Raw genomic sequence first — 25,820 nt, forward strand, 5'->3', positions numbered from 1 at the left:
CTAATGCTTGGACGGAACAATATAACACTGGGATTCAACATATAGCACTAATACACCGACTATCCACACGATAAGGAAGGAAACTGGAGGCAACTTACAATGCCAAGCCGAATTTTTAACACATCACGAATATCTAGCCAACCCTTGAATGAAAGGACTTCAAATAGGGCCAGCATAGCATTTCCAATGTTGTCAAAGTTGAAGCGTCTTGGATTGGCCCTGTGTTTTGGGTACAATATTGTTAGCCAGGAAACTTCTCAGACAGAATCTCTAATCCAATAAGGAAGATTGTCATAAGTACCAATTTATAAACAGTAAACTTGTTACATAAAATAATTTGTAATATGGAGGATACAAAGCATTACTACCAACAATAATAAAAAAAACAAGAATACAGCAACTTTTTACTGTCAATGTTTCATTATATGATGAGCTTTATTAAATGAATTAACTTGATAAAGCTCTACATAGAATAAAACACACACAAATCTTGCTCTGCACCTACATCTTCTCTTCTACTGTATAACACTATTAACCCTTTCAGGGTCGAGAGGCCCTCTCCTAAACTCGTTCTCAGGGTCGAAAAATTTTCGGAAAAAACAAAAAAATTCTTATGAAATGATAGAGAATCTTTTCCCGATCATAATGACACCAAAAGTATGAGATTTGACGGAAAACTTACAGAATTATGCTCTCGCAAAGTTAATGGTCTCGACAATGTTTACACATCAGCGATTTCGCCTACTTTGAGCCCTATTTTTGGCTAATTCCTGTGTACTACTCGACAAAAATCATATTTATTTTGCTAGAACTCCATTTTTTCTATCGAATGAGTACAAGAAACCACCCATTTACCAATTTCAACTGCCCAATAAAGTGGTTAGAAATTGGCAATTTTGCCAATTTTACACAAATTTCAGAAGATGCCAATTTCCAAATAGGGTCTAGAATAAACAAGACAGACATTCCTGGCACTAAAATAACAAGTTCTCTGTTCGTTAGTCATGTCCCCAGGCCCCTCTTACATTTCTTTTGCTTTACACTTTGAATTTTTATTCTCACAAAAAATAAAAGATTTACTGTTATGCAGACTACTGCATTAGTGTAGAAATGGTATAAATAATATCAGAGCACTTGTGAAAGAATATTTGACTCACTAGTTGATGTGTATTGGACGCTTGGCATGATTTGTTTACTTTTGAACTTTGGTAAAAATCGAACATTTCTGCTACTTTGAGCTCAATTTCAAGGTACTTTTCATTGCGAAACCAATCAAAATCATCTCAATTTCTGTAATATGTCTTCCATTCTATAAAATGAGACCAGGAAAACTAGAATACAACCATAAATACCATATGAAAATACACTGCAAATTCGCTGTTTTAATCCAAAAACACGGTCAAAGTTTTTTTTTTCTCATTACGCACTGTGTGCTGCAGGATTTTTCTTATACTGTGCACACTGACCACATAGACCCATTCTTTCATATGTAGGCCTACCAGTTTTCTCTCGCTAGATTTGAAGGCACTAGAATTTAGGTGTTCTAGTACGTCAATAACCCTGGTGCGTAAGCCGTACTAGTACGTCGGAAACCCTGAAAGGGTTAATAAGAGATAGAACACAACAAACCTTCAAGACAACTGACACTATGATTACTTTGTTGCTGTGGGCATCAAACTTTACCATTATTCACCTCTAATCCCAAAAATTTCTTATTAATCTAGAATGAAATATCAATTACAACTGTATTTATAAACTAAGAGTCAACTCATACAGTGAGGTTATACTGTAAGGTGAGAGTATACATTATACCTCTACCTTAAGTCTATTGCCACTTTTATGCTAATAAAATCAATTATGATTTTCTAAAATAGACAAAAAATTATTAATTAAATCTTACAAAAAAACTCTCGGTATTAGTAATGCTATTTACATTAAATAAATCAATAACACTCAATGTTTTTATGAAGATATCAAATATAACTCAAATGAAATACATGTAAATCGATGTTTCTTGTCATTTATTGTCATTTACCAGCACCTCTGAAGACAGCAATTGAGTGAGTGATAATGAAAGTGTTTCTTCTTTTTCAGGCCACCCCACCCTTCCCACCTGCAGATGTATCTACACAACTCAAACCCAAGGTAATAAGGCCTTTCAAGATATGCAAATGTTTAATGCCATAATAACTGCAGACAACTTTTCTCAGAGATCAAGCTAAAAGCACGATGTAGGAATATTCACAATAATTCAGAAAATTTAGAATCTAAGAGATCCCTCTAATATGAATAGTTTGCTAAATAAACATAGAGACTAGATCAATGGTTATGTAAGAACATCAGGTGTGTTTAGTCATAAATAACCGTGATACCAGCTATTAATCTACAGAATAACATGACCCAATATGGATGCCAAATTCTGGTTTAGTACTGTACAAGTAAGTACAACACATAATGCATAACGTAACTTGTGGTGACAATTCATAACAAAATTAAAAACAAAAATATGAAGCATAAAAACAAAAGTTTTCTGATGGAAGCACTGGTGTATGTCATCAAAATACTGGGATATAATACATACACAAATAAACTTAGAATAAAATGCTGCTCTTGGCAAAATATACATTTCTCACTGTTTTAACTTACCATACTCGAGGGACCAGCATGGCTGGATATTTTTCACCATCAGTTGGTTCTAATTTCATCTTGGTCACAAAAATCTGTCGTATGAAGACACCTACACAATCCTTTCGTTCTGTTATGGTCTCATCGTTGCATCTTGCAAGTCGGCCACCATACATCTGCACTCCATAACTTGCAAACACGAAGAGGAGCACTATTAAGAGAACTGATACCTGTAAAGAAAGTGCACTGGTATATTGTGTTAAGGCAGAAAAGGTTTTGTGTGCAAGGGCCTTAGACATCCATCAGGCATGTGTGAACGTGTAAGACAGGAGTGGTGGCAAATGGTTTTTGGGACCTGACGAGATGTTGGAGTATGAGCAGGGTAACTTTTTTTTAAGGGATTCAGGGAAACCGGTTAGCCAGACCTGAGTCCTGGAGGTGGGAAATACAGTGCCTGCACTCTAGGGAGGGAGGGAGGGACATCTGAACTTTCATCTCTGCATGCCTCTGGCAAGACATTGATAGTGTGAATGATGGTGCAAGTGCTTCTATTTTTGGGTCACCCTACCTTGGTGGGAAACTGCCATTGTATTAAAAAAAATCTATTTTACAAATTATGCAATTTAACTACAACAAAGGTAATAAAAAATATCAGCACTTTTATGATCTCTCAATCCCATTCTCAAGGAATAGTGCAGTAAATTATGTAACAGGAGTCTCATTTACAAGAAAGATGAACCTTACACATGAACCTGACATGGGCAAAGTCAGATGAACCTGAAAGGTGCCAAATTTGATAAGTTAATCTACCTGAGCTAATTTCAGAGTACAACCTTATCTAAGGTAGTGGCCAGTTCTGAGGGCTTGTCTACCCTTGTAGCCTGGCCTTCACTGACTGAATGTTTAATCAAGCAGTGGCCCAGTGACTAACACAGCCATCAAACCTGACTGATCTGGCATTTGGTGGACAACATTTCACTGAGTAGAGCTTCAGAAACCTGTACCCACAGCATAAGCAAAGCTCCAATAAAAGTCTGCTCTGCAACCCTTGTCTTTTCTTCACTTCTATCACATGTACATTATTTAGATCTTTTCCAAGGTATATTACCACCACCCAGGATGCTAACCACAACAATCTGCTTAAACCTGGGTACCTATTTGCTGCTAGGTGAAGACGAGCAGTAAGTGTATGGAGACTTGCCCAGATGTCTTGCCCATCCCAACTGTGAACATTCTCACTACATCCCATTCTTTTCCTTTATGTATATAGTTTGTAAGTTTTATTTACTTCAAGTTTACACTTGCATGTACTAGACAACTAGAACATGAGAACAATGTCATTTTGCAACTAAGATAGATAAGGAGAGAAGTATAAATAGGATCAAGAAACATTAAGTAAGGTTAGAGATGACAGAAGAGACATAGCAAACAAGTACATACACAGTCCAGTACAATATAGTACACAAAAGGAATTCCAATCTAACTCATTTTTTTTCACTTCCTACTGTAAAAATTGGTTTACGTACTTTAAATAATTATAAATCAACAGGCATTTATTACATTTTTGGAAAAATTTACTTGACTGATATACAGTGGACCCCCGGTTAACGAACTTTTTTCATTCCAGTAGTATGTTCAGGTGCCAGTACTGACTGAATTTTTTCCCATAAGGAATATTGTGAAGTAGATTAGTCCATTTCAGACCCCCAAACATACACGTACAAACGCACTTACATAAATACACTTACATAATTGGTCGCATTTGGAGGTGATCGTTAAGCGGGGGTCCACTGTATTGTATAAGCCTAATAAAGAGTGGAATGCATGAAACTTACCAGCAAAATTTCTTTAAAGCCTTTACAGAGTTCAGAGACAACTTTGCGCATGTGGGGCACTAGGTTGAATATTCGAAGTGGACGTAAACAACGCAAGATGAGAAGCAGCTGTGCTCCAGATTGTGGAGGAACTTCCTTTGGCATCCAGCATGAAAACACCAAAGATACCTGAAAATTTGAAGTAAGCTTAGTGATGCTGGTATCTTGTTTGTCAAGAAAAATGAAAAAAATTCTCTTGACAAAGGGGTCACAGTCATCGCGACTTTCCAGGCACTGGAAGGCAGGTCTTTATACAGCGTATGCTATCAGTGCCCCATAAACCCCAACAACAACATTAGTCATTATGACCTACATAGTAAACCTTTTGGTCATTAGACTAAGGTCTTATACTGGCTTACTGGGACCACTACTAATAATTAAGGAGACAGGAGAATTTTTATGACTAGACATGCTATTAGTATGAGCAAGGTAATTTGTGATAGGATTCATGGAAATTAGTTAACTGGATTTTAGTCCAGAGGTGAAAAGTGCAGCACCTACACTCTGAAGGAGTGAGTGAGTGAGGATGTTGCAACTCAGGAAAGCAATCAATAGAACTGTAATGCTAGAGCACTTCTGGCACGACAGTGATTAAGTGAATAACAGTGAAGGTGTTTTCTTTCTTTTTGGGTCACCCTACCTTGGTGGAAGATGGCTAGTATGTTAAAAATAATGAAGAACTGTACCGTGTAGATAAAAAGATCCAAGACTCCTGCCATGTCCCGGATCAAGGCTTTAGGTGTGAAGAGTAAACCATCTGCTAGAATCTTCAACCCCAGTTCCATGCTCATGAAGACAACAAAGGCATATTCTGCAATCTGAAGTAGAACCATTACATGTATGGAAGAGGGCAAGGTACCTAGGGATTGGCAGAGAGCATGCACAGTTCCTTTGTATAAAGGCTAAGGGGATAAAAGAGAGTGCAAAAATTATAGGAGAATAAGTCTGTTGAGTATACCTGGTAAAGTGTATGGCAGAGTTATTATTGAAAGAATTAAGAGTAAGATGGAGAGTAGGATAGCAGATGAACAAGGAGGCTTTAGTAAAGGTAGGGGGTGTGTAGACCAAGTGTTTACAGTGAAACATATAGGTGAACAGTATTTAGATAAGGGTAAAGAGGTTTTTGTGGCATTTATGGATTTGGAAAAGGCATATGACAGGGTGGATAGGGAAGCAATGTGGCAGATGTTGCAGGTGTATGGTATAGGAGGTAAGTTACTGAAAGCAGTGAAGAGTTTTTACGAGGATAGTGAGGCTCAGGTCAGAGTACGTAGGAGAGAGGGAGATTATTTCCCAGTAAAAGTAGGCCTTAGACAAGGATGTGTGATTTCACCATGTTTGTTCAATATTTATAGATGGGGTTGTAAGAGAAGTGAATGCTAGGGTCTTGGCAAGAGGTGTGGAGTTAAACGATAAAGAATCAAACACAAAGTGGGAGTTGTCACAGTTACTCTTTGCTGATGACACTGTGCTTTTGGGAGATTCTGAAGAGAAGTTGCAGAGGTTGGTGGATGAATTTGGTAGGTGATGTAAAAGAAGAAAATTAAAAGTGAATATAGGAAAGAGTAAGGTTATGAGGATAACAAAAAGATTAGGTGACAAAAGATTGGATATCAGATTGGAGGGAGAGAGTGTGGAGGAGGTGAATGTATTCAGATATTTAGGAGTGGATGTGTCAACAGATGGGTCTATGAAGGATAGGTGAATCATAGAACTGATGAGAGGAAAAGGGTGAGTGGTGCTCTTAGGAGTCTGTGGAGACAAAGAACTTTGTCTGTGGAAGCAAAGAGGGGAATGTATGAGAGTATAGTTGTACCAACACTCTTGTATGGGTGTGAAGCATGGGTGATGAATGCTGCAACGAGGAGAAGGCTGGAAGCAGTGGAGATGTCATGTCTGAGGGCAATGTATGGTGTGAATATAATGCAGAGAATTCGTAGTTTGGAAATTAGGAGGTGTGGGATTACCAAAACTATTATCCAGAGGGCTGAGGAGGGGTTGTTGAGGTGGTTTGGACATGTAGAGAGAATGGAATAAAACAGAATGACTTCGAGTGTTTAAATCTGTAGTGGAGGGAAGGCGGGGTAGGGGTCGGCTTAGGAAGGGTTGGAGGAGGTAAAGGAGGTTTTGTGTGCGAGGGGCTTGGACTTCCAGCAAGCGTGCGTGAGTGTATCTGATAGGAGTGAATGGAGACAAATGGTTTTTAATACTTGACGTGCTGTTGGAGTGTGAGCAAAGTAACATTTATGAAGGGATTCAGGGAAACTGGCAGGCCGGACTTGAGTCCTGGAGATGGGAAGTACAGTGTCTATACTCTGAATGAGGGGTATTAATGTTGCAGTTTTATAACTGTAGTGTAAATCACTCCTCTAGCAAGACAGTGATGGAGTGAATGATGATGAAAGTTTTTCTTTTTCAGGCCACCCTGCCTTTGTGGGAATTGGCCGATGTGTTAATAAAAATAATTAAAATAAATAAAAGATTAACTGAAGCTACTGAGTAGATGTCAATACAGTACTGTATTAATAGCCTAATACTAATATAATACAGTGATACATTACATTATCCGTTATCTGGTGATTGGTTATTAAGCATTTAAACATTATTTGGAATTCTTGTCCAATCCAGCACCTAAATGGATAATGGCACTATACCCTCGATTTAATAGGGTAATAACATGGAGAAATACCTAATTCTCAAAACTTTGAACAAATGAGACACTTTAATGCAATATGAAAAGCTTTGAAAATAACAATGCTTCGCATAGAGAACACTTGAAGTAAGAGTTTATATATCAGAGAAAAGTGAAAAAAAAATGTGAGGCATTTGTGACTGGTCCATCATGTCATGTCTGTTTTCATAATGTTTGGTAAGATGAGGTGCTAGAGGCTTCACTATTTGGAAGTTACCATGATTTCTGGAAATGGTATTTGAGAGCATTAACTAGAACAGATTCCAGGCATTTCCTTTTATTCTTCTCCCTTTCTTTGATGATTAATGTATGCAGAACAATAAGTCACAATACTGTAGCTGAAACAATTCACAAATAACCCATATTTAAGAGGGGGACATTATGACGATGTTCTCATAAAGCTCTTCTTGTATTACTTTTGATGAGTTCCAAGAGTTTTTCAATTCTGAGCCCAGCTTTGGACCAGGTTGTGCAGGTTATCTGTATAAATAACTTGTATAAAAGCAGTGGCATCTTAAGCATCACAGTACCTGTAACATGGGCTCCTCAGTAATACGGTAAGTAGCCATTTCAATCATGAGGGAGATGCAGGACAGCGTTGTCACCAGGATCATCAGCCAATCTAAATACGTCACCAAAGCCAGAAGGTTACTGTAAAGAGAAAATATCATATACTAATCTAGTTTCAAAGTCACTACTACTACTACTACTACTAGTATTCCTACTAAATATTCCCACAAGGTGTAACACTTTGCTTCAAGCATCATCAGAGAAACTTTTTGTATTTTGGTCTTTTTTATCACACTAACTTGATTGTTGATGGCCATTGACAATAGAAACACAAATATAAAAAAAAAGAGAAGAGCCTTTAAGAGAAATTTATGGAATATGAATTTGGCAAACAAGATGAAAATAAGGAAATATACCACATGTAAAACAAAGTACATGAGAGGAACAGAGAGAAAACATTTTGGTCTATAGGGTAGGGATTTTAAATTAGACACCGAGGCTGTATCTGCCTCGGTGGGATACAGCCAGTGAGTTGAAAGAAGAAAGAAAGAATTTAGAAAGCATGATATACTTACTGTAGCCTCTTGTATTTAATTTTCCTCTCTTTGCCAGTTATTGGATCCTTGTGACTTGTATCATAACGCGAATATACAATAAGCTGACAAAGTTTTCTGAACCGACACTCACGACCAACTGAAAACAGAGGTGTATCAAAGTATGGATGATTCTCTCTGAGATCCTCTTCCCGCTGATTCCTGTAAGCAAAATAAAGCTTTACTTAGATTAAAAATGGCCAACCCACACATTATACAATTACTGTAAAGAACACTGAGTAATGAACAAGTGGCTTAACATCTGCAAGTCCACAGGTATATTAACTAGGCTAGTATCATCCACGTAACAAGCCTCAACAGCTACCTGTACTCAACTCACATATTTAGTGGTTTAACTGCACAAAATATAAGATTTGATGACATTTCATAAGACCATGTTTTTTTTTTTTTTTACCCCAAAGCCATCTCCCACCAAAGCAGGCTGATCCACAGAAGAAACACATTCACCATCATTCATTTAATTGCTGCTTTCAGAAGTGTGCTGACATCACAGTTTAGATTACTTTCTCACTGCAACTTCCTCGCCTCTCCATTAAAGTGCAGTCACATCCTTCCCGCCTCCAAGACTCAAGTCCACCTAACTGGTTTTCCTGAATCCCTTTATAAATATTTTCTTGCTCACACTCCAACTGCACATCACACCATAAAAATCACTTGTCGCCATGTGTTTCGAGCTAATACACTGACACAATCCTCATAGATGTTCAAACCCCAAGCATTCAAAACTTCTTTTACCCCATCCCTTAAACCTTTCCCTCCAACATACATAATTAAATTTCTATAAAATGCACTCAAAAGGGAGGTTTGGAATATTTGCTGTTTAGAGGGACATCTCATTTGTCATATCTGCATGCCTCTGGCAAGACAGTGATAGTGTAAATGATGGTGAAAGTGTTTCTTTTCGGGTCACCCACCTCGGTGGGAGATGGCCAGTGTTTTAAAAATAAAAAATGTTAAGCAATATGAAAAACTATTAACTCTTAAACAAAATTATATTACCTTCTCATTTCAGCTTGTTGTCTCTTGGCCTGCAACATTTTGATGTCCAAATCTTGAGGCTTGCGGCTCGATGACGTTCGATTCATTATTCCTAGATCACCATTTTCTTTTAGATGATCGTAGTTCTGCTGCTTGAGCTTGACCGAGCCACGAACACTGCGGCGTATGGACCTTGGAGTAAAGCCAATGAAAAACATTCTCATGCGCATGCAATTGTCATGCATCAAGTAGCATTAAAGCAACAGATTGAAAACTGGTTTATGTTACATTTTAAGCAAATATGAAACTTTATTAAGCATCAAAAATATTTTTATATCTAACAACAGATTCACTACATCACTCTGCAATACCATGCACATATTCAATATGTTCATAACATTAACTGGGTAATGTAATTAAAATAAATACGTATTATAATAAGCCTGAAATGATAAAGGAATTCCATGTGCCTACTGTGTACCGTATTCTGTGACATATAAAACATGCTGGCATATAGGATGCAGCACCTTAAATTTACTGAATATCCCTCGTTTATTTTTTTTAATTGTTCTCTTTGTTAAATGGAATTATTTGTAGATCCCAAGCTGACTCAAAGCTTAACCCCAAGTTTGACCCCATACCTGAACTTCACCATGTAGGATGCAGGGTGATTTTTGAGGGTCAGATTTTGAAAAAAAAAAAAAAAAAAAGTATGTCTTATATGCCACAAAATACAGTATATAACTGATAAAGCTTTAACCCCTTAACAATCATACAAATATAATGGGCAAAATGACACTATTCAATAACATGCTCAGCAATTTGAGAATTTATGCACAACTAAACACAGGTTCCAAAGGGAGAAAAGCCACTGATAATGCAGTGTCTTAAAAAAATTTCTTTTGTAAATAGAATTTTTGCCTTATTCATTTACCTGATGAATTGATTTTGTGTTACAGGTTCATAGTTTTGTATAATATATTCAGCTCTCTTTTAAAGCTAATTTGTATAATGCAACTTCTTGCAAATGTAAATGAAAAATGAAAAACAGGAATCTAAAATTTAACAGTACATGCTTTAAAGACTTTTTTATGTGTTACGCAGTTTCGGATGACCTTTTTCAATCGCATATACAAGAAAGTCCAATAATATACAGTAGAGGAGCTTAAGCCTACCCATAACGCTCCACATACAAGGGGCTTTTGGCATGTACACCCAACTACTATAATTCATTGTACAACTATGTATCATGCCTAAATAAACTATTATTATTATCATTATTATTATTATTATTATTATTAACCACAGAGCTGACTGCAGATTCAGTCCTGCCTGAAATGCTGAAAATAATACAGTAAGCTCTCTTATTAAGCTAATCTATATAGTGATATTTTATTTGCAAATACAACTGAAAGAGTTAATCCAAAATAAAAAGCACATAGCATGAAGGCCTTTACACATGCAAGTGAATACTAAACAGACTTTTCCAATTGCATTTACAAAAGTGTAGTGTATAGAGATACTTTATTGTGTATCAGCTTTGTCAAATTTTAGTAAAGTATGTACATTATGCACTTTAGTACAGTATGTACATTATTCATTAGGCTTACACTGTCCCATACCAAAGTCTACAATTATAATTCAAAATAAGTACTATATTTAGTTGTAGTGTATTTCTTTAAAAATGTTGCAGAAAATAAAGAAAAAATCAAATGATGTTATAAATGGTAGATAAGATAAATCAGTATAAAGCACTCACAAGCACAGACCACCTTATTTATAAGACTGGTAAAGATGGTTTTAATTAATGAGAAAAAAGATTCTGAATACAAGATACGAATGTGCATATTAATTTTCTTAATGTCAAGTGCTCATAGTGATAGAAACTGTTAGAAAAATTATTTACATATGTTATTAGTACAAAAGAAATATTCGTTATTTAGATTATTGGATGAGATATACAAATAAAGCAATTTAAAGTTAAATTAACTCTAACTACTTGAAGTAAAGCTAAAATAATTCCTTAAGTAAACTGTATCGAGATGTGACTTTACTAGTATGCTACAAATAGCTTTTTTTACAATTAACCCAATACAGTGGACCCCCGGTTAACGATATTTTTTCACTCCAGAAGTATGTTCAGGTGCCAGTACTGACCGAATTTGTTCCCATAAGAAATATTGTGAAGTAGATTAGTCCATTTCAGACCCCCAAACATACACGTACAAACTCACTCACATAAATACACTTACATAATTGGTCGCATTCTGAGGTAATTGTTATGCGGGGGTCCACTGTAATTGGAGATGAAAACATATTATGTTTGGGTCTGTAATGGATCATTATTTAGTCGAGTGACTTTATCACGAAACTTTGTCCAGGGTCATCTCTAGCTTATGGGTTAATTGTGAACTGTTCCAGCCACTGTATCTTGACTTTCATTCTCCAAATAACTTGACAATTATAAATACAGAAAGTCCTCCCAGTGAACAGTAATTATTATCAACATAGTTTGCTACTCAAACCAGACATGTTTCTTAATTTGCTAAGTTTAAGACCTATCGACTCTAACAATGATAACTGGAACTTGTGACAATGTTATAGTCAGGCACAACAAAGTACAACATTGTGCAAGCCACTGGCACACTTGGATAATATACCTGGAGGGTGTTTCAGGGTCAATACCCCCACAGCCCGGTCCTTGACCAGACTTTGCATCTGAAGACTAGCAACTTCTTATAATGAAAACAATATTACCTAGGATCAACATTAACTGAGAACTCTCTAGTGTAGTGCTATACTTACTTCTGGTCTAGTCGAACGTGTTTAGAAGAAATCGTGCCATGTGAGTGAGCTCCTTTTCCTGGAAGTGGTATCTGACCAGAGTCCCCTAAGAGAAGTCTCTGGTTATTTGCATCACTGTGAAAAAAAATGACCATATGAAATTTAATTTAAAGGTAGAGAAGCAGCAATAACTGTCAAGGAAACGTGTCCATACATCTTGCTCACACCAGGAATAGAACCAGGGAAAAATTAATCTATACATACTCTATACCATTTTGAAATTTACTGATCAAAAGTATAAAGTGCTACATAAAAAACATCAATAACTAATGAACATACCAGATAATATTAGAAACACCAGTCTTTTTCTTCTCATAATCGGCATTACGAGGGTGAGACAGTGGGGTGAGGAGCTTTATGGGTCGTCTTTTGCGGTATGAGATTGTAGAGTCATCCAGTCCACCTGCACCACGAACATTTGCCAAACCATCTTCATCCTCTTGCTCTTCTTCTAGATATTGGCGCATGAAGCTTTCTCGTACCTGAAATCAATTTTTAAATTCTGCAAATTTTCTTCATTTATAAGGAAACTTTCTCCTCTGTAGGAGACAGAAGTGTATGTATTAAAAAAATAAAAATAATAATAATAATAATATTTTATTCATCTTCAGAAAATATGGGTTATATTAAAATTTCTAAAATATTTATAATCACTAAATTAATAATGGTCATTCAGTAACTAGGGAATGGGAGGTAAATGGGTTTGATTCAAGGAGAGGCAGGGTAACTCCCAACCCTTGGATCAAAAACCTTCACCAGCATCTTGGCTTTGAAGGACATATGGTTTATAGACTGTTATACATTTACAGAACTGCAAGACAAATATTACTGTTATACGCATACAAATACAGGCGCTCCTCGACTTACGATATTTCAACTTCATGATGATGCAAGAGCAATTACTTTGGAGATGAAACTTAAGAAAATTATCCAGCATGAAGGCAGCAAGTCCATAATTTGTATTCATTTATTTACTATTCAATACAGTCTCTCCTCACTTAGCAACATACTCGTTTACACATAACTTGGACTTACAACCAGCTCTCTGACACTCTCTGACTAGTATGCACACCTAAATAATGTATATTAGAGCTGATTTCCTCTATTCTGTTTATTAAAATATACAGCATATTTCTGTATAAACATTTAAAATTATACCAGAAATGTTATAAATGGTGCAAAGGTGACATTAAAACAATATCAAAGATGGTTGACACAAATCCACTACCATTATAGTATGCTCCTTGCTTAGCGACCAATTCATTCACCAACGTGGTCTTAGGAATGCAACTCCGTCATTAAGTGAGAAGAGGCTGTACTGGTATTTAGTTAGTTACAGTAATTATTCACTTATTTACTTTTCAATGACAGTAGTTATTTATTTATTTATTTATCATTTCATATTCATGTTTGACTTACAATGGGTTAGTCAGGACGTAATCTATTGTAAGTCGAGGAGCACCTGTATATGCATATACAGTAGATGAGTGGTGAATTATAAATGCAACAAGCTGTACCTTAGGAAGAGAAAAATCTGATGGAACTTTGTGTAACTTTGCCATTGTAGGACGATCTGGGAATTTTTCAAAGACACGGAGGCGTAGAGGCAGCGTTTCCTGTATCCCAGCACTCTGCTCTCTGGCTTTCATTTGTTTAAGCTTCTTAAAGTCTTCATCAAGTTCCAAGTTGTCTAGAATAACAGCTACAAACAAACTCAACACAATCTGCAGAAGATCAAGTATTAATTATATTTAGGGGGAAGTGCTAAACCTTTAGGGAAAAATGGGAGGCAATTAGATTCAATTGAAGAAAAGAGAGGACAAGCCTGAGAGGCGGAAAACACAGCTGAAGACACAGGTGAGCCACAGGGATGTCGGGAAGTATTTCTTCAGTCTTAAAGTTGACAGGAAGTGGAATGATCTTGATGAAATAGTGGAGGCAGGCTCCAAACACAGTTTTAACAGTAGGTATAACAGTATCCATATTACTAGGAAGGAGTGAATGTGGAGAGCGGAACGTTGAGAGGCATGACCAATAGATGCTACTGTAAAGTAGGTAAGTAGATGTTACTGTAGAGTAGGTAAATAGATGTTTGTAAAGTAGGTTAAGATGTTACTATAAAGTAGGTAGATGTAGTTGTAAAGTAGGTAAGTAGATCTTACCATAAAGTAGGTAAGTAGATGTTAATGTAAAGTAGGTAAGTAGATGTTACCATAAAGTAGGTAAGCAGATGTTAATGTAAAGTAGGTAAGTAGATGTTACTGTAAAGTAGGTAAGTAGATGTTACTGTTAAGAAGGTAAGTACATAGATGTTACTGTAAAGTAGATAGTAGCTGTTACTGTAGAGTAAGTAAAATGTCTTTATCTTAAAAGACTATACTGTATACAGTTTACTGTGAACATCAAAATGGTATACAATACCGACAGGTTGTTAGGTAAGACACATATGCAACAGTTAGACAACTTTATTCCGAAACGTTTCGCCTACACAGTGTAGGCGAAACGTTTCGGAATAAAGTTGTCTAACTGTTGCATATGTGTCTTACCTAACAGTTTACTGTACAAAATAAGTAAAAAATCATCAGAAATCTTACCAGTGTTACAAAGAGATGATACAGAATGAAATAAATGGCCACGATGGGAGCAATTTCATCTGCCGTTCCCTTCATGGTTTTTATCATGGTCTCGTCCATTACTTCCACCCATCCTTCCTGGGTCAGGATTTGGAACATTGACATGAAGGCCTGTAAGGATGAACTTTTTTCAAACTAATATCCTAAATTATTATTATTATTGTTGTTGTTGTCACACCGAAGTGGTAAACTCATCAAAATCAAACAGCATCTGCAGAATAATCTTTGATCAAGGGAATGGGAAGACAGCTCCAATACCTTCAATCAAGAGCCTTTCAGCAACAAGGTAATGTCCTAACACTGTTTAAAACTTAAAAATTACTCAGTTAAATCTGAGAGGAGTAGTGGTAGTGTTGTCTCATGCATATAAATAACTCCATACAACCCAAATACGATAGTACCGAACACACACTGTTGTGTTTACTTTTTTTTTTCAACAAGCTGGCTGTCTCCCACCAAGGCAAGAAGACCCAAAAAAGAAACACTTTCACCATGATCTGTCACTTTTTTGTTGGTGCTCACAGCCTTGCCACTCATTTAAAAGTAGAGCAAGTTGCTATACACTGAAGGATGGGGGAAAGATGCTGTGATGACCAACACACTTATGGCAAGACAGCTATTGAGTGAGTGATGGTGAATATGTTTCCTTCTTTTAGTCACCCTACCTTGTTAAGAAATGGCTTTTTTTTTTTAACTCACTAGCCATCTCCCACCGAGGTAGGGCAACAACCTTATATAAAAGAAACACATTCTTCATTGCTCATTCAATTGCTCTCTAAAGGTGTTTTCTAGAAGTTTTTATGGCTCTATTGGCTATTTTTTGATAACATTTGATAGATTGGAAGACATATTACTAAAATAGAGAAGGTTATAGGATGAGAAGCAACTTGAAATCAGCCTCAAAGTAGCAGAATTAAATTTTTGCCGACATTCCTTAGGATGCACAAGACCTCCCCCCCTACAACTCCCCCGGCCTGTTTTATGGGTTTTGACTAGGTTTGATTCAATTATGTACTGGGATGCCATAAGTCATAAACAATTATTCCTGGATATATTTTACTATCCAAGAAATAGGATAAATCTGCAATTTTTTGTGACAGTCAAATTGAGGAATAGAACTGACTTAAAATACGACTCAATGCTGGCAAAAATCACCAATGCATTAATTGCCCGTAAACCATTAACTTTGTGCCGGCATAATTCTGTAAGTTTTTCATTAAATTTCATATTTCTGGTGTCACTGCCTTCAGAAAAGATTGTTTACTATTTCAGAAGAACAGTACAGAAACACTGTGAAGTACTGTGATGCTGGTAAAGGGCTCTTAATCCAAGGAACTAGAGCTAACCTCCCCTTCCTCTGATCAAACCTGATTACCTTCCATTTTCCAGGCACTATATGACACCTTATGCTTTCCCATTAACATTACAAACTTTGCTTTACATCTATAAACAAACTCTTAAAATTTTGAGGGATTTGTTTGAAATGGTTAGCACAATTACAATGTATCAATACAGCTTTACAATAACTGAATCATCATGTATATTGCAGATAATTTATTTAATCTTTCCACACAAAAGTTTATGAATATTGTCACTTACCACAACAAAAGGATAAACCGCAATAAACTTACATGAGCAAAAGTCTCAAATTTATCATAGTCTTTAAGGAAGCAGAAAAGCTGCATTGAAATAGACGAGGCAATCAGCAAGAGACACATAGTGAAGAGAATAAGGCTGCCCAGTTTTTTTCCAGGACCAAAAATCTTGTACACAAAATCCTCTAAGATTGGCGAGGCCTTGATCAGTCTCACAATGCGAAGAACCTGAAAAGACAGATACCACACTGTATTACAATTTGATTTAGACATTTCATCTAAATCTCTTATGGTTATACAATACAGAGAAGCCTTTTTATTCATGAGTATTCTGTTCCAGAGCCCCCCCTCCACATATATAAAAATATCTGCAAAAGTTCTCTTGAGCACTGAACCAGGGGAATTTTCTTCAAGATAAACTTCCCAAAAATTTAAGCACCACTCTAGCCTCACACACCAAGTGTCCGTGGTTCAATTCCTGGCCGGGTGGAAACATTAGACATGTTTCTTTACACCTGCTGCCCCTGTTCACCTAGAAATAAGTAGGTACCTGGGTGTTAGTCAACTGGTGTGGGTGGCATCCTGGTGGACAAGACTGAAGGACCGCAATGGAAATAAGACAGACAGTCCTTGATGATGCTGCAACATTCTTGGGTTATTCTGGGTGGCTAACTCTTTAGGTTAAAAATCCAAACAAATCTTATCTTAACATCACACTTACTTGAAAATAAGTAAAAGAGGTCATGAAAAGGTATGGTATCAATCTCAGTGTTGTTCCAACAGCCAGGAGAAACTCAAATTTATGAATGCCAAGTCGCCAGTAGCCACGAAGACCCAGACACCACATTTTGAAGATAACTTCCAGATTGAAGAATATTGTGAATCCCACCTGTGTGGTGATAAGACAAACACTTAATTATAATTATCAAGCCTAAAACATCTCCCACCGAGGCAGGGAGACTTGAAAAAGAAACACTTTCACCATCATTCACACTATTACTGTCTTGCCACAGGCAAGACAGTGATAGTAGTCTTATTAATTTGTTCATTCTCTTCTTTACCTAACCCTACAAATTAGTAATCAAACTATATGGTCTGCCCTATAAATTTATGCTACTTTAAATTATCTGATTTTGATGGTCTCCCATGAGTAATTTGCAATATACAGTGGACCCCCGGTTAACGATATTTTTTCACTCCAGAAGTATGTTCAGGTGCCAGTACTGACCGAATTTGTTCCCATAAGAAATATTGTGAAGTAGATTAGTCCATTTCAGACCCCCAAACATACACGTACAAACGCACTTACATAAATACACTTACATAATTGGTTGCATTCGGAGGTAATCGTTATGCGGGGGTCCACTGTATAAAGGTTCCAATAGTCCTCATTCTGTTTTGACTTTACACGCACCTCCTAAAGTGAAAACCAGTCACAAGAGACAAAAAAGCTGCCAATGGTAACTCAAGATGATGTTTACACATTTGCTGTTTTAAACATTTTAATGGTGACAGCATGTGGCAATAGATAAAACTATTAACACTCATTTGCAATCACAGATACATTTCTGTTTAACAGAAAGAAATTAATGGAAAATGAAACCATTAAAAAAGATTTATACACACCTCCATGTAGTAATAATGTTGGTAAAATTCTTGCCTGTCTCTTCCATCGTGTTTGAAGCTCAATGAAGCTGCTGCAATGGCATTAGCAACAATGGCTGCCATTATAAGAAGGTAATAGCCAGCACTGACAACAACCTTCATACAGAACTTGGGTGCCCATCCCCGAGGCTTGTTATCATCGACATAGAGTAACTTCCATCCTTGGTCATCTCCCGACAAAATCTAAATATATAAAAAAAAAAAACTGACAAATTTTTATTCAGTTACTCATGAAATTCTGAAACAGTTCATATTTTTTACAAAGAAAAAACAATCTGAATATGAAGCAAGTTCAAAATGCATATTTTTTTTTTTCAAAAAGTTGGCAGTCTCCCACCGAGGCAGGGTGACCCAAAAAGAAAGAAAATCCCCAAAAAAGAAAATACTTTCCATCATCATTCAACACTTTCACCTCACTCATACATAATCAATTAACTCTGCAGAGGTGCCCATATACAACAGTTTAGAAGCATATATAAAGATATATAACATATCCCTCCAAACTGCCAATATCCCAAATCCCTCCTTTAAAGTGCAGGCATTGTACTCCCTATTTCCAGTACTCAAGTCCAGCTATATAAAAATAACTGTCTTTCCTGAATCCCTTCACTAAATGCATGAATATGTAGGTATATACATGCAAATGTGCATACATGTTTATGAGTATACCCTCATTAAAGTCTATATGCATGCATGTCAAAAAACAGAAAAGGAAGAAAAGAGCAGTTTTTGAATAGAGTAACAAAGTCGAATCAACCCAACAAATATTTTTTCAGAACGCCAAACTAGAGAGCGATAGAAATAGCTCACAATTAAATAATTCCTAAATGGAAAATAATCGAATAACTCGATTTGTACCTGTGTTGTCGCCTCTTGCTGAATGTGTCCTCGGATCCCCCAGATCTGCTGAAACTGAACTCGCATTTCATTGAACGTTTCGGTGATGACCGCAATGAAAACATTCTTGACCAGCCACGAGAGGAAGAAGATCATGGTGGTGAAGAAAAATGTAGCACGCCAGCCAGGCAAGGAATCAATGGCTTGGTACATGATAATCACCCAACCTTCTTGGGAGGCAGCTTGGTACACTGTGAAGATACTCGTTCCTACAAAAAATAAAAAAAAGTAATTAAGTTTATTTTCCAGTAATTACAACTTTTTATAACAGTTTAGCACTTTCCAATAGTAATAATAATAATAATAATAATAATAATAATAATTTTTTTTTTTTCAACAAGTCGGCCGTCTCCCACCGAGGCAGGGTGACCCAAAAAAGAAAGAAAATCCCCAAAATAAAATGCTTTCATCATCATTCAACACTTTCACCACACTCACACATAATCACTGTTTTTGCAGAGGTGCTCAGAATACAACAGTTTAGAAGCATATACGTATAAAGATACACAACATATCCCTCCAAACTGCAGTTTGGAGGGATATGTTGTGTATCTCTATACGTATATGCTTCTAAACTGTTGTATTCTGAGCACCTCTGCAAAAACAGTGATTATGTGTGAGTGTGGTGAAAGTGTTGAATGATGATGAAAGCATTTTATTTTTGGGGATTTTCTTTCTTTTTTTTGGGTCACCCTGCCTCGGTGGGAGACGACCGACTTGTTGAAAAAAAAAATTAATAATAAAATATTAATAAAATAATAATAATTATAATGGGTTTTTTTTCTTTTTGGGTCACCCCGCCTTGGTGGGAGATGGCTGACGTGTTAAAAAATAATAATAATAAAGACAATAATAATAAAAATAATAATTAACATAATAATAATACAACTTTCAAATAATCTCAAATATAATACAAAGCATTAGAGCAACTCCCATTAAAACTAAGTTAATTGTTTGTAAGAGAATAATTTTTACATTATTGCTAGGAATTAAATTTCACTGTTTACAAAGGCACAATCACTTACCAAAATCACTAAAGCCATTAAATCCACTGACTTTCTTTGCTAGGTTGAGGGGTACACATTTCATACCTGTAGGACACTGATACCCAGAGTCTGCTTCAGTCGAGCAAAATGTGTCTGGAATTGCCAGACTATTCAAAGTAATATTCCTGCAAAAGTTGATAAAAATTTACATCAAGACCTTCACATTTCATAATGTACTTTAAAATAATATACATGACTCAAATTCACGCAAATAAATTGGTCATCTGTATTATCATGATATAGGTCATGTCTCAGCAAGGTAAGATTAGATTTGTTGGGATTTTTAACCCAGATTAACAAGAGTTAGCCACCCAGGATAACCCCAGGTAATGAGGGTTAGCCACTCAGGATAACCTGGGGTAGGGAGGGTTAGCCACCCAGGATAACTAAAGAAAATCAGTGCAACACTGAGGGCTGTCTGTCTTCTTTCCACTGTGGTCCTTCAATCTTGTCCCCAGGATGCCACCCACACCAGTCAACTAACACTCAAGTACCTACTTACTGCTAGGTGAACAGGGACAGCAGGTGTAAGGAAACACACTCAATGTTTCCACCCAGCCAGGGATTGAACTACAGATGCTTCATGTGGGGGAGAGTGTTGCCTACCAAGCCACCCAGAGAAAACACATTCAACTTGTTTCAGTTCACTCTGATCTAGTACACTTGGGTGCCTGGTGGATGCTTAAGCCACTACCACTTAAAACTGTTCTTCACATCCTCATTTCAACTAAGACTGGATTAAAAGTTGTTGCGACACCAGGGCAAACAAATTGTAAGGAGCCCCCTTCTACTAGAACTTCATTGTCAAATTACAGGTACTACTGGATAATGTGACAGCCAGCTGTGTGCTTGCTTTTCCTATAGATTTTAATTTATGTGCTATATTTGAAAAGCAAAACAAATGTCTCTTTGCAGAATGTAATGTAAAATACCCAGAGCCGTGCTATGTGACGTGGCCCCTTCTAAGGGGGCTCTTAGGGCTAGTGCCCATGACCCTATGTTTCTGCTTTAATCTGGCACTTCTTCCAACCCTTCTTGAGATATCCACTATACTTCCTTCCATCTACCCCAGATTTATGTTCTCTCAAGATCAACCCACCTAAATGATCTAAATGATCAAACCATTTCAATAGCAAGACAGTGATGGAGTGAGTGATGATGCAAGTGTTTCTTCTTTTGCAGGTCATCCTGCCTTGGTGGGAAACAGCTGATGCATTAAAAAAAATAAATTTCAACAGTATCTTCACCACTTCCTGAATTATAGCTTTCATTTCACCACACCAAATTCACTCCCTATTCTTTGCTAAAATTTATGCCATTCCATAATAACTACTGCATCTACACAGCCTCTGGCCTCCTCCTTGCTGCATCATTCAAAGATCATGCCTCACCCATACAAAAGTGTTGTCCTCATTATTTTCTGCTACATTCCTTTATTTCTGCCTCCATTAATAAACTTCGTTCTGTCCACAGACTTCTCAACGCTCCACCTATTTCTCTCTCTCATCATCTATTCTCAGAGTTACCAGCCCTTTGTTACTAGCATACTGCTTACCCTCTATATTAGTTTTAAATTAAAAATACACACAAATTAAAAACTTACTCTTCATTTGTATCATTTTTCACACAATGGTTACGAAGGTCACCAAATAGCTGTACTCCAAGAAGCCCGTAAAGTGACATGAAGAACAGAAAAAATAGTGTCACGTTGTAAATCTGTTGACTTGAACGTCTGAAAGTAAGAACACCAGTGAATATAAGCATAGAAACTAATTTAAAACAGGTTTGTCTAAATGTTGACAATCATAGTCCAGTAATATATATCAAAATATTATTGTTTCAAGTTCACAGTTCCTAGATATAAAAGTACTCACTTGACAATTTGTTTTAATCTGTTCTTTGGCATGGAAAATTTAAGAAAAATGCGTATAAGACGGACAACAATAAGTGGTCTGGGAGCACGTAGTACTGACAGGTAGCTGTGTCTGTCTACCCAGTCTGACATCTCAAACATTTGCAGAATGACTGAGATCCACAAGAAGAACACCATGCTTGCATCATACTGACACCAGCGATCTTTTAGATATGGCACCTCACCCTGCAGGAAAAGAGTTTTCTTAAAATTACTGTACAACCTTATAGTACTGCAAAATTACTGTACAACCTTGTATTACAGTACTATAAAATTACTGTACAATCTCGTGGTCATGAAAAATAGTGTAATAAAATGATATTATTGTGAATACAATAGTGTATTCACACAAATACTCTTAACCAGAATGGACTATTGCTTCTTAGTTACTTCAACTTTACAAAAACATTGTTCTCTATTTTTAGTACTGCTCTCACATTTGAGTAACCTCTCACTGGCCTCTCATTCACCACTACTTCCATGAGTTTTTCTCTCAGGAACTTGTGATTCAACAGAATAACCATATAACACTGGACTAGCAATGCAGTTTTCTTCCAATAGCAATCATCCAGGAAAGCACTACCATTTGATCATGTGAGTGTGAAATGGAAAACTCTTAAATGCTTTGCAGTCTGGGAGGATTGCTGGTCTTTTCTTTTAGTTTCATGAACAAGCATGTTAGAAAAATTATACAAACGTCTACTTTTATTAAGTATACATACTTTATTTTCCTGTGTTTCCTAATACGTAGTTCTATTCTTGCAATATTTTTCTTCTAAATCAAGGAGACTTGATCTGAGACTGAGCCCTGAGGGTGGTGCTTTCAAGAACTAATAACAGATATAACATCATGTGTGTGTATGTCACTAATCGTAGAAGAGAGTGTGTCAATTCCTCAAATGACCATTCTACATCCGTTTGGGGATCAAATCATTATTTTACATCTTTATTCACACCTTTGATTTCCAATCCTTCAAGAAACATTCGCAAAAATACCTTTCAGACAAGAAATATCCTTTTGACATTCTTGTACTAGTTAAGCATTACCAAGATGGCTACTTTGATTTTCTTAGGAGTCAATTCTCTGCAACAAAAGAAAAACATTAACTTTATTAATTCTTTACCTTTAAAACCCCTCTTGCTTGCATTTTGGCAACCATTTCCACAGTGAAGAAAAATGTGATTGCCAGATCTGAGCAGAAGGTAATTTGCTCTAAACTTGGGTATAATACTTTGGAACTTGGAGTATTGGCTGAAACTGACACTAGGGATACCAAGGAGCATATCCGAAGAAGCCATCTTATCCATCTCTGAGAAATATAAGATTAATTTATTATATTTCAAAATGCATTGTAGCTCTAATAAATTTTTTTTTTTTTTTTTTTTTTCAACAAGTCGGCCGTCTCCCACCGAGGCAGGGTGACCCAAAAAAGAAAGAAAATCCCCAAAAAGAAAATACTTTCATCATCATTCAACACTTTCACCACACTCGCACATTATCACTGTTTTTGCAGAGGTGCTCAGAATACAACAGTCTAGAAGCATACACATATAAAGATACACAACATATCCCTCCAAACTGCCAATATCCCAAACCCCTCCTTTAAAGTGCAGGCATTGTACTTCCCATTTCCAGGACTCAAGTCCGACTATATGAAAATAACCGGTTTCCCTGAATCCCTTCACTAAATATTACCCTGCTCACACTCCAACAGATCGTCAGGTCCCAAGTACCATTCGTCTCCATTCACTCCTATCTAACACGCTCACGCACGCTTGCTGGAAGTCCAAGCCCCTTACCCACAAAACCTCCTTTACCCCCTCTCTCCAACCCTTTCGAGGACGACCCCTACCCCGCCTTCCTTCCCCTATAGATTTATATGCTTTCCATGTCATTCTACTTTGATCCATTCTCTCTAAATGACCAAACCACCTCAACAACCCCTCTTCTGCCCTCTGACTAATACTTTTATTAACTCCACACCTTCTCCTAATTTCCACACTCCGAATTTTCTGCATAATATTTACACCACACATTGCCCTTAAACAGGACATCTCCACTGCCTCCAACCGTCTCCTCGCTGCTGCATTTACCACCCAAGCTTCACACCCATATAAGAGTGTTGGTACTACTATACTTTCATACATTCCCTTCTTTGCCTCCATAGATAACGTTTTTTGACTCCACATATACCTCAACGCACCACTCACCTTTTTTCCCTCATCAATTCTATGATTAACCTCATCCTTCATAAATCCATCCGCCGACACGTCAACTCCCAAGTATCTGAAAACATTCACTTCTTCCATATATAATAAATATCCTAATAAATATACATACATAATACAGCCTCTCCTCACCTAGCGACATACTTGTTTACCAATGCCTCGGACTTACAACAGGCTCTCTGACCAGTATTCATAAATAAATAATGTATATTAGAGCTGGTTTCCTCTATTCTGTTTATTTCAATATACGGTACACTACTGTATAAACATTTAAAAATATACAAGTGAAAGGTGACATTAAAACAATATCAAAGATGGCTGACACAAACTCACTACCATTATAGTATGCTCCTCACTTAGTGACGAATTTGTTTAACGACGTGGTCTCAGGAACAAAACTCCGTCATTAAGTGAGGAGAGGTTATACTGTACTCACAATACAATTATTTTTTAATAATAAATGAAGCAACTTAATCACTGTAATTACAGTGGTGGTACACGAGGACTCCGCATATTTGGCACCATCTTCGGTATTCCACGTCTTTGGTAGTTTTCAATTGAGCCACTGTTCATTATTCTTGGTGCTTTTTACCACCATTTCCACACAACACTTGCATAAGGGAAGGACAACAGGCACCATATTTTAAGGTAAGTATTGTATGTACTGTGTACATACAATACTTACCTTAACTATCAATAGCAGTAGATACTGACAAGTTAATTGTATATAACTATTAACCCTAGCTATAACTAGGGCTAACTGTTAGCAAAATATTCTAAGACTCACACAAAAATCAAAGGATCACTACCAACAATTGTAATGCTGCCAACAATATCAGTGAGCACACACTACATAAAATACCATCCATGGTTGCCCAGTAAAATGATATGACAAAAAAAACTATTCTCAAAATTTTGTCCAGACTAAAAGAGGTGCTGGATCATTACACCAACTGTTATCGGAAAATCAATACTGTACCTGTACTAAAATCATGGGGAGCACCTAACAAGGGCAATTCTAATTCCAGTATCAAGGGAGCATGAATTCTAAACATTAGCTCAAAATATGATTTGTTGTATACGCAATTTTGACATTTAAGCATTATATGGAGTATAACACGGGGAACTGAGGTTAAGAAATTAAACATTACTAGTTATAAGAATATAGTCTTTGCTTTATTATTCCTTCAAGAGACTAATAATAATAACAATTTACCTTATTAGCCCACTCAACATCGGAGCTTTCATTTAGAGTGTCCTCTGGTCCATAGTCTGCAAGGATGTGCTCCCCTCGAAGGCTCTGCTTACGGCCCAACATTTCCACAACTATCGCAGCATATTCAGTAGCCAATAAACTGAATTACACACTGCATGAAGTTCAGAAAAAATACAGCAATAATTATTACAGATGCACTACTTACAATATCTATATTTTAAGTTTAATAATTACATTTTTTAATTATTACAGATATTCTATACAAGAGTGACATTTTATGGTGACTTAACCTAGGATATCCCAACAGTTTCTCAAAACGGATTCAAGTTTCCGAGGGATTTTATCTTGTTCGTTTCATCTACGCAGGCATCTATAGTACATAAAATGTAACACTATAGCATATAAAAAGTATAACTTACATTATATTACTGTACTTTAATTAATACTAACTAATGACTGTCTCCTCACCTGCTCCACCTCCCAAACGTAA

The 25,820-nt window shown here is 36.6% G+C and overlaps 1 protein-coding gene across 6 annotated transcripts in view; it reads right to left on the minus strand.

The window, feature by feature from the left end:
* The window catches only part of na (sodium leak channel non-selective protein na), a 56,819-nt gene that overhangs the window by 30,018 nt on the left and 981 nt on the right, over positions 1-25,820 (minus strand). For 3 of the 6 annotated variants that reach the window (XR_011394492.1, XM_070103850.1, XM_070103852.1), the window contains exons 2-21: positions 25,331-25,481; positions 23,010-23,195; positions 21,848-22,071; positions 21,577-21,705; positions 19,953-20,098; positions 18,889-19,136; positions 17,992-18,213; positions 17,087-17,254; positions 16,402-16,593; positions 14,732-14,881; positions 13,655-13,861; positions 12,417-12,619; positions 12,099-12,212; positions 9,315-9,485; positions 8,277-8,456; positions 7,722-7,842; positions 5,186-5,317; positions 4,461-4,628; positions 2,647-2,855; positions 99-219 (exon numbers count right to left, since the gene is read on the minus strand). Coding sequence is in view for 5 of the 6 variants with exons in the window: in XM_070103850.1 (XP_069959951.1) it covers positions 99-219; positions 2,647-2,855; positions 4,461-4,628; positions 5,186-5,317; positions 7,722-7,842; positions 8,277-8,456; positions 9,315-9,485; positions 12,099-12,212; positions 12,417-12,619; positions 13,655-13,861; positions 14,732-14,881; positions 16,402-16,593; positions 17,087-17,254; positions 17,992-18,213; positions 18,889-19,136; positions 19,953-20,098; positions 21,577-21,705; positions 21,848-22,071; positions 23,010-23,195; positions 25,331-25,432 (3,393 nt within the window). In the remaining variant the exon portion in view is untranslated. The remainder of the gene's footprint in view (positions 1-98; positions 220-2,646; positions 2,856-4,460; positions 4,629-5,185; positions 5,318-7,721; positions 7,843-8,276; positions 8,457-9,314; positions 9,486-12,098; positions 12,213-12,416; positions 12,620-13,654; positions 13,862-14,731; positions 14,882-16,401; positions 16,594-17,086; positions 17,255-17,991; positions 18,214-18,888; positions 19,137-19,952; positions 20,099-21,576; positions 21,706-21,847; positions 22,072-23,009; positions 23,196-25,330; positions 25,482-25,820) is intronic. The other 3 variants (XM_070103851.1, XM_070103853.1, XM_070103854.1) reach the window with 3 other exon arrangements.

This window comes from Cherax quadricarinatus, chromosome 88 (assembly GCF_038502225.1).
Source record: "Cherax quadricarinatus isolate ZL_2023a chromosome 88, ASM3850222v1, whole genome shotgun sequence".
NCBI classification, from domain to species: Eukaryota; Metazoa; Arthropoda; class Malacostraca; order Decapoda; family Parastacidae; genus Cherax; species Cherax quadricarinatus.